The sequence below is a fragment of the Littorina saxatilis genome, linkage group LG15, assembly GCF_037325665.1.
Source record: "Littorina saxatilis isolate snail1 linkage group LG15, US_GU_Lsax_2.0, whole genome shotgun sequence".
In the NCBI taxonomy this organism is placed as follows: domain Eukaryota; kingdom Metazoa; phylum Mollusca; class Gastropoda; order Littorinimorpha; family Littorinidae; genus Littorina; species Littorina saxatilis.
The window spans coordinates 7,472,766-7,489,621 of NC_090259.1; the positions used below are offsets into that span (position 1 = coordinate 7,472,766).

General features: G+C 39.3%; 2 protein-coding genes across 4 annotated transcripts in view; one reads left to right on the top strand and one right to left on the bottom strand.

Annotated features, from left to right (window-relative positions):
- Positions 1-16,856, top strand: part of LOC138948394 (uncharacterized) — a 290,382-nt gene that overhangs the window by 243,648 nt on the left and 29,878 nt on the right. The window lies entirely within an intron of this gene.
- LOC138948390 (uncharacterized protein DDB_G0286299-like) overlaps positions 1-16,856 on the bottom strand; it is a 48,085-nt gene that overhangs the window by 15,854 nt on the left and 15,375 nt on the right. Inside the window, exons 5-10 of one of the 3 annotated variants that reach the window (XM_070319920.1) lie at positions 10,189-10,308; positions 9,091-9,210; positions 7,682-7,804; positions 6,709-6,816; positions 5,509-5,616; positions 2,000-2,107 (exon numbers count right to left, since the gene is read on the bottom strand). In XM_070319920.1, coding sequence (XP_070176021.1) covers positions 2,000-2,107; positions 5,509-5,616; positions 6,709-6,816; positions 7,682-7,804; positions 9,091-9,210; positions 10,189-10,308 — 687 coding nt within the window. The remainder of the gene's footprint in view (positions 1-1,999; positions 2,108-5,508; positions 5,617-6,708; positions 6,817-7,681; positions 7,805-9,090; positions 9,211-10,188; positions 10,309-16,856) is intronic. The other 2 variants (XM_070319921.1, XM_070319922.1) reach the window with 2 other exon arrangements.

The following is a 16,856-nucleotide window of genomic DNA, read 5'->3' on the forward strand; positions in this document are numbered from 1 at the left end:
GATCCGATTATTAGAACCGTCATAACGTCATCTCAACCAGAGCCGTCATAACGACATGTGAATCAGCACCGTCATTACGTCATCTCAACCAGAGCCGTCATAACGACATGTGAATCAGCACCGTCACTACGTCATCTCAACCAGAGCCGTCATAACGACATGTGAATCAGCACCGTCACTACGTCATCTGAATTAGCACTGTCATAACGTCAATATAACCAGAGCTGTCATAACGACATCTGAATCACCACCGTGTTTTCATCATCTCAGAACAGAAAGACATACCCTTCTTCTTTTTCTGGACAGAGATGATAAAGAAAGAACACTAAGACATACCCTTCTTCTTTTTCTGGACAGAGATGATAAAGAAAGAACACTAAGACATACCCTTCTTCTTTTTCTGGACAGAGATGATAAAGAAAGAACACTAAGACATACCCTTTTTCTTTTTCTGGACAGAGATGATAAAGAAAGAACACTAAGACATACCCTTCTTCTTTTTCTGGACAGAGATGATAAAGAAAGAACACTAAGACATACCCTTTTTCTGGACAGTGATGATAAAGAAAGAACACTAAGACATACCCTTCTTCTTTTTCTGGACAGAGATGATAAAGAAAGAACAATAAGAAATACCGTTCTTCTTTTTCTGGACAGAGATGATAAAGAAAGAACACTAAGACATACCCTTTTTCTTTTTCTAGACAGAGGTGATAAAGAAAGAACACTAAGACATACCCTTTTTATATTTAGTCAAGTTTTGTTATATTTAGTCAAGTTTTGACTAAATATTTTAACATCGAGGGGGAATCGAAACGAGGGTCGTGGTGTATGTGCGTATGTGTGTGCGTGCGTGTGTGTGTGTGTGTGTGTGTGTGTGTAGAGCGATTCAGACTAAACTACTGGACCGATCTTTATGAAATTTGACATGAGAGTTCCTGGGTATGAAATCCTCGAACGTTTTTTTCACTTTTTTGATAAATGTCTTTGATGACGTCATATCCGGCTTTTCGTGAAAGTTGAGGCGGCACTGTCACGCCCTCATTTTTCAACCAAATTGGTTCAAATTTTGGTCAAGTAATCTTCGACGAAGCCCGGGGTTCGGTATTGCATTTCAGCTTGGTGGCTTAAAAATTAATTAATGACTTTGGTCATTAAAAATCGGAAAATTGTAAAAAAAAATAAAAATTTATAAAACGATCCAAATTTACGTTTATCTTATTCTCCATCATTTGCTGATTCCAAAAACATATAAATATGTTATATTCGGATTAAAAACAAGCTCTGAAAATTAAATATATAAAAATTATTATCAAAATTAAATTGTCCAAATCAATTTAAAAACACTTTCATCTTATTCCTTGTCGGTTCCTGATTCCAAAAACATATAGATATGATATGTTTGGATTAAAAACACGCTCAGAAAGTTAAAACAAAGAGAGGTACAGAAAAGCGTGCTATCCTTCTTAGCGCAACTACTACCCCGCTCTTCTTGTCAATTTCACTGCCTTTGCCATGAGCGGTGGACTGACGATGCTACGAGTATACGGTCTTGCTGAAAAATGGCAGCTACTTGACTAAATATTGTATTTTCGCCTTACGCGACTTGTTCTTTTTCTGGACAGAGGTGATAAAGAAAGAACTCTAATACATACTCTTTTTCTTTTTCTGGACAGAGGTGATAAAGAAAGAACACTAAGACATACCCTTCTTCTTTTTCTGGACAGAGGTGATAAAGAAAGAACACTAAGACATACCCTTTTTCTTTTTCTGGACAGAGATGATGAAGAAAGAACACTAAGACATACCCTTTTTCTTTTTCTAGACAGAGATGATAAAGAAAGAACACTAAGACAAACCCTTTTTCTTTTTCTGGACAGAGATGATAAAGAAAGAACACTAAGACATACCCTTCTTCTTTTTCTGGACAGAGATGATAAAGAAAGAACACTAAGACATACCCTTCTTGCTTGCTTTTCTGGGCAGAGGTGACACTCACCTCGACCTCTGTCTCTCCCCTGTGCTGTGTGTTGGTCTTGGTGGTCTCCCCTGGCGTGCTTTCTGCCCCCGTGTCTTTCTTCTTCTTCTTACTCTTCTTCTTCTTCTCCTGTGGGTGAGGGGCAGGGAGATCAATAGGAAAGGGGTATTTCTTGTTTATTCTCTCGAGTATGAAAATCAATGCAATCGATAGAGACAAGCGACATTATACCTTATTTTTATTGTTGACATTTTACGCAGATCCAGACAGTCAGTGTTCCTCCGAGACCGCACTAAAGCCTTAAAACCGTAAGCCCTAAAACCTTAAAGCCCTAGAATCACGCGTACAAGAAAAGAAAATATGAAAGAAAAACTCCAAACAAAACTAGTGAGGGGTTGAGTTATCTCTCTTGGTGGTTCGCATACTGACAATTGTAAGACGCTAAAAAACTCGTTATGACCCAAGAAGCACTTGTGGTAATGTGCTACCCACAAATTAAGACTGTCAGCACAAATCAAATTCCTGCTAACATGGTTTAATGGTAAGACTTACACCACCACCCCACCCCCCCCCCCCCCCCCCACCCCCTGGCCCCTGCACCGAAACCTGATGATTTCTCCACCGCTTGCTCGTTGGCAAGATCCGATTATTAGAACCGTCATAACGTCATCTCAACCAGAGCCGTCATAACGACATGTGAATCAGCACCGTCACTACGTCATCTCAACCAGAGCCGTCATAACGACATGTGAATCAGCACCGTCACTACGTCATCGCAACCAGAGCCGTCATAACGACATGTGAATCAGCACCGTCATTACGTCATCTGAATTAGCACTGTCATAACGTCAATATAACCAGAGCTTTCATAACGACATCTGAATCACCACCGTGTTTTCGTCATCTCAGAACAGAAAGACATACCCTTCTTCTTTTTCTGGGCAGAGATGATAAAGAAAGAACACTAAGACATGCCCTTTTTCTTTTTCTGGACAGAGATGATAAAGAAAGAACACGAAGACATACCCTTCTTCTTTTTCTGGACAGAGATGATAAAGAAAGAACACTAAGACATACCCTTTTTCTTTTTCTGGACAGAGATGATAAAGAAAGAACACTAAGACATACCCTTCTTCTTGCTTTTCTGGACAGAGGTGATAAAGAAAGAACACTAAGACATACCCTTCTTCTTTTTCTGGACAGAGATGATCAAGAAAGAACACTAAGACATACCCTTTTTATATTTAGTCAAGTTTTGACTAAATATTTTAACATCGAGGGGGAATCGAAACGAGGGTCGTGGTGTATGTGCGTGTGTCTGTGTGTCTGTGTGTCTGTGTGTGTGTGTAGAGCGATTCAGACTAAACTACTGGACCGATCTTTATGAAATTTGACATGAGAGTTTCTGGGTATGAAATCCCTGAACTTTTTTTTCATTTTTTTGATAAATGTCTTTGATGACGTCATATCCGGCTTTTCGTGAAAGTTGAGGCGGCACTGTCACGCCCTCATTTTTCAACCAAATTGGTTGAAATTTTGGTCAAGTAATCTTCGACAAAGCCCTGACTTCGGTATTGCATTTCAGCTTGGTGGCTTAAAAATTAATTAATGACTTTGGTCATTAAAAATCTGAAAATTGTAAAAAAAAATAAAAATTTATCAAACGATCCAAATTTACGTTTATCTTATTTTCCATCATTTGCTGATTCCAAAAACATATAAATATGTTATATTCGGATTAAAAACAAGCTCTGAAAATTAAATATATAAAAATTATTATCAAATTTTTTTTTTCGAAATCAATTTAAAAACACATTCATCTTATTCCTTGTTGGTTCCTGATTCCAAAAACATATAGATATAATATGTTTGGATTAAAAACACGCTCAGAAAGTTAAAACGAAGAGAGGTACAGAAAAGCGTGCTATCCTTCTCAGCGCAACGAATACCCCGCTCTTCTTGTCAATTCCACGGGCACTGCCTTTGCCACGGGCGGTGGAGTGACGATGCTACGGGTATACGGTCTTGCTGCGTTGCGTTGCGTTCAGTTTCATTCTGTGAGTTCGACAGCTACTTGACTAAATATTGTATTTTCGCTTTACGCGACTTGTTATATTTAGTCAAGTTTTGACTAAATATTTTAACATCGAGGGGGAATCGAAACGAGGGTCGTGGTGTATGTGCGTGTGTCTGTGTGTCTGTGTGTCTGTGTGTCTGTGTGTGTGTGTAGAGCGATTCAGACTAAACTACTGGACCGATCTTTATGAAATTTGACATGAGAGTTCCTGGGTATGAAATCCCCGAACGTTTTTTTCATTTTTTTGATAAACGTCTTTGATGACGTCATATCCGGCTTTTCGCGAAAGTTGAGGCGGCACTGTCACGCCCTCATTTTTCAACCAAATTGGTTCAAATTTTGGTCAAGTAATCTTCGACGAAGCCCGGGGTTCGGTATTGCATTTCAGCTTGGTGGCTTAAAAATTAATTAATGACTTTGGTCATGAAAAACCTGAAAATTGTAAAAAAAAAATAAAAATCTATAAAACGATCCCAATTTACGTTTATCTTATTCTCCATCATTTGCTGATTCCAAAAACATATAAATATGTTATATTCGGATTAAAAACAAGCTCTGAAAATTAAATATATAAAAATTATTTTCAAAATTAAATTGTCGAAATCAATTTAAAAACACTTTCATCTTATTCCTTGTCGGTTCCTGATTCCAAAAACATATAGATATGATATGTTTGGATTAAAAACACGCTCAGAAAGTTAAAACAAAGAGAGGTACAGAAAAGCGTGCTATCCTTCTTAGCGCAACTACTACCCCGCTCTTCTTGTCAATTTCACTGCCTTTGCCATGAGCGGTGGACTGACGATGCTACGAGTATACGGTCTTGCTGAAAAATGGCATTGCGTTCAGTTTCATTCTGTGAGTTCGACAGCTACTTGACTAAATATTGTATTTTCGCCTTACGCGACTTGTTCTTTTTCTGGACAGAGGTGATAAAGAAAGAACACTAAGACATACCCTTTTTCTTTTTCTGGACAGAGGTGATAAAGAAAGAACACTAAGACATACCCTTTTTCTTTTTCTGGACAGAGATGATAAAGAAAGAACACTAAGACATACCCTTTTTCTTTTTCTGGACAGAGATGATAAAGAAAGAACACTAAGACAAACCTTTTTTCTTTTTCTGGACAGAGATGATAAAGAAAGAACACTAAGACAAACCTTTTTTCTTTTTCTGGACAGAGATGATAAAGAAAGAACACTAAGACAAACCTTTTTTCTTTTTCTGGACAGAGATGATAAAGAAAGAACACTAAGACAAACCTTTTTTCTTTTTCTGGACAGAGATGATAAAGAAAGAACACTAAGACAAACCTTTTTTCTTTTTCTGGACAGAGATGATAAAGAAAGAACACTAAGACAAACCTTTTTTCTTTTTCTGGACAGAGATGATGAAGAAAGAACACTAAGACATACCCTTCTTGTTGCTTTTCTGGGCAGAGGTGACACTCACCTCGACCTCTGTCTCTCCCCCGTGCTGTGTGTTGGTCTTGGTGGTCTCCCCTGGCGAGCTTTCTTTCCCCGTGTCTTTCTTCTTCTTCTTACTCTTCTTCTTCTTCTCCTGTGGGTGAGGGGCAGGGAGATCAATAGGAAAGGGATATTTCTTGTTTATTCTCTCGAGTATGAAAATTAAAGCAATCGATAGAGACAAGCGACATTATACCTTACTTTTATTGTTGACATTTTACGCAGACCCAAACAGTCAGTGTTACTCCGAGACCGCACTTAAGCCTTAAAACCTTAAAGCCCTATAATCACGCGTACAAGAAAAGAAAATATGAAAGAAAAACTCCAAACAAAACTAGTGAGGGGTTGAGTTATCTCTCTTGGTGATTCGCATACTGACAATTGTTGGACGCTAAAAAACTCGTTATGACCCAAGAAGAACTTGTGGTAATGTGCTACCCACGAATTAAGACTGTCAGCACAAATCAAATTCCTGCTAACATGGTTTAATGGTAAGACTTACACCACCACCCCACCCCCCCCCCCCCCACCCCCTGGCCCCTGCACCGAAATCTGATGATTTCTCCACCGCTCAGTTGCTCGTTTGCCAAGATCCGATTATTAGAACCGTCATAACGTCATCTCAACCAGAGCCGTCATAACGACATGTGAATCAGCACCGTCATTACGTCATCTCAACCAGAGCCGTCATAACGACATGTGAATCAGCACCGTCATTACGTCATCTCAACCAGAGCCGTCATAACGACATGTGAATCAGCACCGTCACTACGTCATCTCAACCAGAGCCGTCATAACGACATAAGAATCAGCACCGTCATTACGTCATCTGAATTAGCACTGTCATAACGTCAATAGGCAGAGCCGTCATAACGACATCTGAATCAGCACCGTGTTTTCGTCATCTCAGAACAGAAAGACATGCCCTTTTTCTTTTTCTGGACAGAGATGATAAAGAAAGAACACTAAGACATACCCTTTTTCTTTTTCTGGACAGAGATCTTTCTTTCTTTATTTGGTGTTTAACGTCGTTTTCAACCACGAAGGTTATATCGCGACGATGGACAGAGATGATAAAGAAAGAACACTAAGACATACCCTTTTTCTTTTTCTGGACAGAGGTGATAAAGAAAGAACACTAAGACATACCCTTCTTCTTGCTTTTCTGGGCAGAGGTGACACTCACCTCGACCTCTGTCTCTCCCCCGTGCTGTGTGTTGGTCTTGGTGGTCTCCCCTGGCGTGCTTTCTGCCCCCGTGTCTTTCTTCTTCTTCTTACTCTTCTTCTTCTTCTCCTGTGGGTGAGGTGCAGAAAGATCAATAGGAAAGGGGTATTTCTTGTTTATTCTCTCGAGTATGAAAATCAATGCAATCGATAGAGACAAGCGACATTATACCTTATTTTTATTGTTGACATTTTACGCAGATCCAGACAGTCAGTGTTCCTCCGAGTACGCACTTAAGTCTTAAAACCGTAAGCCCTAAAACCGTAAAGCCCTAGAATCACGCGTACAAGAAAAGAAAATATGAAAGAAAAACTCCAAACAAAACTAGTGAGGGGTTGAGTTATCTCTCTTGGTGATTCGCATATTGACAATTGTAGGACGCAAAAAAACTCGTTATGACCCAAGAAGCACTTGTGGTAATGTGCTACCCACGAATTAAGACTGACAGCACAAATCAAATTCCAAAAAGGGTTACGACCTGATTAATCTCCCCATGTTAGCGCATGCGCATTGACCGCAATAAAAAGGTTTGTTCAGGCAGAGTTTTCAGTTCGTGACACCGGGACGGACACGGATCAACTTTATGTGCAGATTCAGAGACGGTATCCATGTTCCACCCCCGTGTCACCACTGCAGCACGTAAAAGACATTGGTCATTCTGCCATAAGTGCAGGTGGCTGAATACACCTAAACACGCAGACACCTGCATGGTTTGTGCGACTCCGTTGCTGCTAACTTTCCCCTGGGAGGAAGCGACCCAAATTTCCCAGCGATGGGACAATACAGTAATGAAAATGAAAATGAAAGAAAAACGTGTGCTGCCCACTACCATTATCAGCATAAATCCATGTACTGTGTGAGAGGGACAAAGAAATCAATAGACAAAGCGTGTGGTTTACAGGCTGACAACCATTCTCAGGTCACGGTCACTCACCGTGACGTCTGTCTCTCCCTCGATCTGTGCAGTGTCGGTCTTAATTATCTCCCCTGACGAGCCTTCTTCCTCCGCGTCTTTCTTCTTCTTCTTCTTTTTACTCTCCTTCTTCTTCTTCTTCTCCTGTGAGTGAGGAACAGAGAGATCAATAAGAAATCGGGCTGTTTTTCTCGTGTAAGAGAATCGTGTCTTTGGTGTTGAATGAAATGTGTTTTTATTGTGTTTTTTAATTTTCCATGTACCCTCACGGGGTTTTATCGGAATAAAACTTGACTTGACTTGACTTGACTTGGAAATGCGACGTGGTGCACACAAAAAATGTCCATGTTTGTGTTAAAAGAAAATGGACCTTAAAGTTTTCTAATCTTATCAAATCTTATCTATACAGCGATTGATAGATACTGGGGGCATTATACCTTACTTGTATTGTTGACATTTTACGCAGATCCAGACAGTGAGTGTTCCTCCCAAACCGCGCCAGATGTCAAGTCCTTAAGCTCTATTAAGCCCAAAAGCCCTAAAGCCCTTAAGCTCTATTAATAAGCCCAAAAGTATTTGTTGCAATAACTTCACTCCAGAATGACACGAACAAGAAAAGAAAATATGAAAGAAAAACTCCAAACAAAACTAGTGTGGGTTTGATATATCTCTCTTGGTGATTCGCATACTGACAATTGCAGGACGTTGAAAAACTCGTTATGACCCAAAGAAGCACTTGTGGCAATGTGCTACCCACGAATTAAGACTGTCAGCACAAATCAAATTCCTGCTAACATGGTTTAACGGTAAGACTTGCCCCCCCCCCCCCCCCCCCCCCCCCCCCATGTCCTCACTTCATTTCCGCAATTGAGAACGGTTAAATTACCACACTTCACAATTCACATGCTCGTCATGCTCGCAAGTGTTATATCCCCTCGAGGTTTCAGAATATTCTACACGTTTCTAGTCCTGCAGCTGCTCACACATCTTGTCATAGACATCTATGTAGCCCAGTTGGTAGTGCATTGGACTTGTGATCCCATGGTCGCAGGTTCGAATCTTGGCCGGGACGGACACGGGTCAACTTTATGTGCAGATTCAGAGACGGTATCCATGTTCCACCCCCGTGTCACCACTGTGGCACGTAAAAGACCTCGGTCATTCTGCCATAAGTGCAGGTGGCTGAATACACCTAAACACGCAGACACCTGGTTAGCGCGACTCCGTTGCTGCTAGCTTTCCCTGGGAGGAAGCAACCCGAATTTCCCAGCGATGGGACAATACAGTAATGAAAATGAAAGAAAAACGTGTGCCGCCCACTACCATTATCAGCATAAATCCATGTACTGACGTGTGAGAGGGACAAAGAAATCAATAGACAAAGCGTGTGATTTACAGATGACAACCATTCTCAAGTCAAGGTCACTCACCGTGACGTCTGTCTCTCCCTCGATCTGTGTGTCGGTCTCAATTATCTCCCCTGACGAGCCTTCTTCCTCCGCGTCTTTCTTCTTCTTCTTCTTTTTACTCTTCTTCTTCTTCTTCTTCTCCTGTGAGTGAGGAACAGAGAGATCAATAAGAAATGGGGCTGTTTTTCTCGTGTAAGAGAATCGAGTCTTTGGTATTAGCAATGTGACGTGGTGCACACACAAAATGTCCATGTTTGTGTTAAAAGAAAATGGACCTTAAAGTTTTCTAATCTTATCTTATCTTATCCATACAGCAATCGATAGAGACAGGGGACATTATACCTTATTTGTATTGTTGACATTGTACGCAGACAAAGACAGTGAGTGTTCCTCCCGGACCGCGCCAGATGTCAAGCCCCGAAGCTCTGTTAAGCCCAAAAGCCCTAAAGCACTTAAGCTCTATTAAGCCCAAAAGCATTTGTTGCAATAACTTCACTCCAGAATGACACGAACAAGAAAAGAAAATATGAAAGAAAAACTCCAAACAAAACTAGTGTGGGTTTGATTTATCTCTCTTGGTGATTCGCATACTGACAATTGTAGGACGTTGAAAAACTCGTTATGAACCAAGAAGCACTTGTGGTAATGTTCTACCCACGAATTAAGACTGTCAGCACGAATCAAATTCCCGCTAACATAGTTCAATGGTAAGACTTACACACACACACACACACGCACACACACACACACACACACCCCCACCCCCACCCCCACCCCCCCCCCCCCCCCCCCCATGAAATTTCTAGAACCCAATCATATCATTCTTGAAAGATAAACTTCATGTCGTCACTTCATTTCGGCAGATGAGAACGGTTAAAACACCACAATTCACATGCTCGTCATGCTCGCAAGTGATATATTCCCTCGAGGTTTCAGAATATTCTACACGTTTCAAGTTCTGCAGCTGCTCACACATCTTGTCATAGACATCTGAAACCGTGTGCTACCCACTAATTATATCAGCATAAATCTATTGACTCTGTGGGAAGGACAAAGAAATCAATAGACAAAGCGTGTGGTTTACAGGCTGACAACCATTCTCAAGTCAAGGTCACTCACCGTGACGTCTGTCTCTCCCTCGATCTGTGTGTCGGTCTCAATTATCTCCCCTGACGAGCCTTCTTCCTCCGCGTCTTTCTTCTTCTTCTTCTTTTTACTCTTCTTCTTTTTCTTCTTCTCCTGTGAGTGAGGAACAGAGAGATCAATAAGAAATGGGGCTGTTTTTCTCGTGTAAGAGAATCGAGTTTTTGGTATTAGCAATGTGACGTGGTGCCCCCCCAAAACATGTCCATGTTTGTGTTAAAAGAAAATGGACCTTAAAGTTTTCTAATATTATCTTATCTTATCCATACAGCAATCGATAGAGACAGGGGACATTATACCTTATTTGTATTGTTGACATTGTACGCAGATCCAGACAGTGAGTGTTCCTCCCGGACCGCGCCAGATGTCAAGCCCTAAAGCCTTAAGCCCTAAAGCCCTAAGACATATGTTGCAATAACTTCACTCCAGAATGACACGAACAAGAAAAGAAAATATGAAAGAAAAACTCCAAACAAAACTAGTGAGGGGTTGAGTTATCTCTCTTGGTGATTCGCGTACTGACAATTGTAGGACGTTGAAAACCTCGTTATGACCCAAGAAGCACTTGTGGTTATGTGCTACCCACGAAGACTGTCAGCACAAATAAAATTCCTGCTAACATGGTTTAATGGTAAGACTTACGCGCCCCGCCCCCTAAGAAATTTCTAGAACCCAATCATGTCATTCTTGAAAGATAAACTTCATGTCCTCACTTCATTTCGGCAGACGAGAACGGTTAAAACACCACAATTCACATGCTCGTAAGTGTTATATCCCCTCGAGGTTTCAGAATATTCTACACGTTTCTAGTTTTGCAGCTTCACATACATCTTTTTTTCTTTTTCTTTTTTTCTTTTTACATTTAGTCAAGTTATGACAATGTTTTAACATAGAGGGGGGAATCGAGACAAGGGTCGTGGTGTATGTGTGTGTGTGTGTGTGTGTGTGTGTGTGTGTGTGTGTGCGTGCGTGCGTGTAGAGCGATTCAGACCAAACTACTGGACCGATCTTTATGAAATTTGACATGAGAGTTCCTGGGTATGATATCCCCATACATTTCTTTCATTTTTTGATAAATGTCTTTGATGACGTCATATCCGGCTTTTCGTGAAAGTTGAGGCGGCACTGTCACGCCCTCATTTTTCAATCAAATTGGTTGAAATTTTGGTCAGGTAATGTTCGACGAAGCCCGGACTTCGGTATTGCATTTCAGCGTGGTGGCTTAAAAATTAATTAATGACTTTGGTCATTAAAAATCTGAAAATTGTAAAAAAAATATGTTTTTTATAAAACGATCCAAATTTACGTTTATCTTATTCTCCATCATTTGCTGATTCCAAAAACATATAAATATGTTATATTCGGATTAAAAACAAGCTCTGAAAATTAAATATATAAAAATTATGATCAAAATTAAATTTTCCAAATCAATTTAAAAACACTTTCATCTTATTCCTTGTCGGTTCCTGATTCCAAAAACATATAGATATGATATGTTTGGATTAAAAACACGCTCAGAAAGTTAAAACGAAGAGAGGTACAGAAAAGCGTGCTATCCTTCCCAGCGCAACTACTACCCCGCTCTTCTTGTCAATTTCACTGCCTATGCCGTGAGCGGTGGACTGACGATGCTACGAATATACGGTCTTGCTGCGTTGCATTGCGTTCAGTTTCATTCTGTGAGTTCGACAGCTACTTGACTAAATGTTGTATTTTCGCCTTACGCGACTTGTTTACATAAATTTAGTCAAGTTTTGACTAAATGTTTTAACATAGAGGGGGAATCGAGACGAGGGTCGTGGTGTATGTGTGTGTGTGTGTGTGTGTGTGTGTGTGTGTGTGTGTGTGTGTGTGTCTGTGCGTGTGTGTGTGTAGAGCGATTCAGACCAAACTACTGGACCGATCTTTATGAAATTTGACATGAGAGTTCATGGGAATGATATCCCCAGACGTTTTTTCTTTTTTTCGATAAATACCTTTGATGACGTCATATCCGGCTTTGTGTAAAAGTTGAGGCGGCACTGCCACACGCTCATTTTTCAATCAAATTGATTGAAATTTTGGCCAAGCAATCTTCGACGAAGGCTGGACTTCGGTATTGCATTTCAGCTTGGTGGCTTAAAAATTAATTAATGACTTTGGTCATTAAAAATCTGAAAATTGTAAAAAAAAAAAATTTTTATAAAACGATCCAAATTTACGTTTATCTTATTCTTCATCATTTTCTGATTCCAAAAACATATAAATATGTTATAATTGGATTAAAAACAAGCTCTGAAAATTAAAAATATGAAAATTATGATCAAAATTAAATTTTCGAAATCAATTTAAAAACACTTTCATCTTATTCCTTGTCGGTTCCTGATTCCAAAAACATATAGATATGATATGTTTGGATTAAAAACACGCTCAGAAAGTTAAAACGAAGAGAGATACAGTAAGCGTACCGGTATGCACTCACACAAAAAATGTTCAACAAAATCAACTTCCGTACAACATATACAACATCTGTTATTCTCCCTGACTTGCATTTTACATTATAAAATATTTGTTGGATATATGTTATGTAAAATTTTCCATTACAATTCTCTTGACCTCACTTCTTTGGAAACATAGGCAAGGGTACAAATTTCGTTATCTACTTGTACACCAAACTTCCTCAACCAAAATTTATATACACAAGGTTTTTCTACAGCATCTACACTTTTCTTTTCTATCATTTTTCGTATTTGGCTTATTTTTTATCATATACAGGCTACCATCAAACAATTGCTTATCCATCTGGACAATAATATGTTTATTTTCAATCCAATTAATCCATACTTTGGGTAATGCGTTTATTAATGCCCAATAATCCAATAAAATATTTGCATTATTCTTTCAAATTTGTATATGAGCCAATGTCAAAAGGTGCTGTGGGTACGCTAGGTATTTTATAAGTTCTGTAACTCTTTACTGAATGTACACTCAGATGGAACTTTTGGTTTTTCTGAGAGATTAATGAATAAAGATGATCGCAGAGAAAAACCAAAGACTAACTATAAACAGTTAAAATTCTGCTCCTCATTCATTACGCAAATTAGTGCTTTTTAGGGACGTATTTTGACAAGGTGTTTGAGTACTCTCGATAGTTTTAGAAAAAAGGCTAATAAGCTTTTTTTCTGGGCAGTTGGATTTAAACCAAATGATTGCATGAACCCCAATACATAGTTCTGTGTGTTTTTCTTCCCATTTGTCCGTTTTTTAAAGAAATTATTAAAGTTTGAAAATTGCGTGTCTAGCGTGACTCTTTGCGTCACAAAAACTCAAACTTTAAAAAAGCTTCCAAAAAATGTTGTTGTTCAACTAGATACACAAAAGAACCAGTTTTGAACAAAAACTGTCGGTGAAAAGGAAAAACAATGAAAATAACCACTATATTTTGAAGTTTGGTACCATTTCTGGCTAATTTAAGCTTTGTCGTCACAATGTCACACTAGACACTTTTTTAGCAAATTTCCTTTTTTTTCCACAAAATTTTTAATTTCTTTCTTTTTTTTGGCTAGCAGTCAGAAGCAAATCAAATGACTGCTTCATAATCACAGTTTTTGAAAAGAAGAAATAAAAAGGAATTGTCATTATTGTGTGACAGAACAATTTGTCGTCACAGGTCACACTAGACACACGACGTCATTTGTCCATCCAAACATAATGTATGTAATTAAAACCACTGTTTTAGAAGATTGATTACGTGCTTTAATTATCGACAAATGCTTGTTCTTCATCACTCTCTTGAGATGACCAGGAAGAAATAATAATGGGCCAGAATTCCCAATCATCTAGGCCGTTTTCTGAACTTCGCGCACGGCGCGCTAGTGTTAAGACCGCGGCCCAAAAAACACAGTCCGGTGCCCAGCGATGCTCGGAATACAAGAAAAGGATGAAAAAAACCGACCAGGAGTATGCTGCCTACCTGGATAGACAGAACGTATTGAGCAAGGCTTGGAGGGAACACCGGACCGACGAGCGGAGAGCATAATGGATCGCGAGAAAGCAAGACATCGTAAACAGTTGAGCAGGTAATTTACAAATCTGTAGAATCTTCTGTCAAGTCTCCATCTAATCCAGAGTCGAATTAAAAATTGAGTATGCGAATTTGATTACCTTTCAGTGTACAGACTGTAACGAGGACACACACACACACACACACACACACACACACGCACGCACGCACGCACGCACGCACGCACGCACGCACCCATGCACACACGCATGCAAGCACTCACACACACAAGCAAGCACGCACACACACGAACGCACCGATGCACGCATGCATTCAAGCGCGCAAAATGTGTCAGATTTTGGAAGGTTTAGGAATGTGTTTATGTAAAATTCTTTTTAAAGAAATAAACCGGGGAAAAAACTACCCAATGTTTTGCGCTAAAACCCGTCTCCGGGTTAATAATTATCAGTTTAAACCGTTTGCTGCAGACCTGCCGTTTCACACCGAGATTATCATTGCATGGACAATTAAAGAACTACAAATATGAGGATACCGATACTCAACATTACAACTCATAATGTGCGGTGTGTGTGTGTGTGTGTGTGTGTGTGTGTGTGTGTGTGTGTGTGTGTGTGTGTCCCATGGCTCGTGCGAAGAAAGAAAAAAAGAAAAACAGCTCTCCGCTAACTGCAGCAAAAAGGAAGAAAACGGCTATTAAAAACATAATTCGTAAAGCGGAGACACCTGCTGACAGGCAGAAGAAGAAAACCAAAGAAAATGCTAAGGTTTGGCAGTGCAAAAGAAGATCTTCCATGACAGATAAACAGAAGAGGGAATTGAACAAAATAAGAATGGACAGATACCACAGAAAACAAGAAAAAGACAATCTGACGAATCTCGCAAGACCAGTGAGCTTTTTGAAGTCAGTAAAAATGGCATTTAATGCCATTTCCAGGAAGCGGGACAAAGAGTCTCTTCAGAAACAAAATTTCATTAAAACGTTACTCAAGCGACAAGCAGTACATCAAGACAGTTGTAGAACTCTCAAGCAACTGTACGTGCGTAAACGTCCGACAGACACAAAAGTGGAGAAATTCTACGACAGGGAATCAATCGATGTGCCTGGAAAGCGTACAGTGTCAAAAGTGTCAATGATCCAGAAGAAAGTTCTGACCAAGAAAGTGGAGGACTTGTTTGAAATGTTCAAATCTGAAAATCCGTTGTACAAAATATCTCTGACCCCTTTTGCACGGAGGCGCCCAAAACACATCCTGCTGTCTACCAGTCGGACTTTTCTGCAGTGCCTCTGTGAGACATGCACCAACCCAATGTTGAAAGTTGACAAGCTAAACCAGCACTTGTCTGCGATAACTTATTTAATCCGCTTTTATGGAATAACCAATATTTTGTTTATGATGGAAATGTACTGTATTTTGAAGATTGGACAAGAAAGGGTCTTGTTAGCGTATATGATGTTTTACATAGAAAAGAGTTTGTTTCCTATCAGTTCATTTGTGATGTTTTATGAAAATCCCCACAGAGAATTTTGAAATATAACATGGTTCGTGCTGTTGTTACATTTAGTCAAGTTATGACTAAATGTTTTAACATCGAGGGGGGAATCGAGACGAGGGTCGTGGTGTATGTGCGTGTGTCTGTGTGTGTGTGTGTGTGTGTGTGTGTGTGTGTGTGTGTGTGTGTGTGTGTGTGTGTGTGTAGAGCGATTCAGACTAAACTACTGGACCGATCTTTATGAAATTTGACATGAGAGTTCCTGGGTATGAAATCCCCGAACGTTTTTTTTCATTTTTTTGATAAATGTCTTTGATGACGTCATATCCGGCTTTTCGTGAAAGTTGAGGCGGCACTGTCACGCCCTCATTTTTCAACCAAATTGGTTGAAATTTTGGTCAAGTAATCTTCGACGAAGCCCGGACTTCGGTATTGCATTTCAGCTTGGTGGCTTAAAAATTAATTATGACTTTGGTCATTAAAAATCTGAAAATTGTAAAAAAAAAATAAAAATTTATAAAACGATCCAAATTTACGTTCATCTTATTTTCCATCATATTCTGATTCCAAAAACATATAAATATGTTATATTTGGATTAAAAACAAGCTCTGAAAATTAAATATATAAAAATTATTATCAAAATTAAATTGTCCAAATCAATTTAAAAACACTTTCATCTTATTCCTTGTCGGTTCCTGATTCCAAAAACATATAGATATGATATGTTTGGATTAAAAACACGCTCAGAAAGTTAAAACAAAGAGAGGTACAGAAAAGCGTGCTATCCTTCTTAGCGCAACTACTACCCCGCTCTTCTTGTCAATTTCACTGCCTTTGCCATGAGCGGTGGACTGACGATGCTACGAGTATACGGTCTTGCTGAAAAATGGCATTGCGTTCAGTTTCATTCTCTGAGTTCGACAGCTACTTGACTAAATGTTGTATTTTCGCCTTACGCGACTTGTTTATTTTGATATAATTCGGTTTTTTGTTGTTGTAATTACTGTATTTTTATCTTCTTTTTGTATTTACTTTTTAAATTTTTGGTCGATGTTTACCTTTTCAGTAGAGAGCGATTCAAGATCAAGAAGACAATCTTTATTTTTCTTCTACTCGATCCAACATGCACAATGCACAAAATAGTACTAT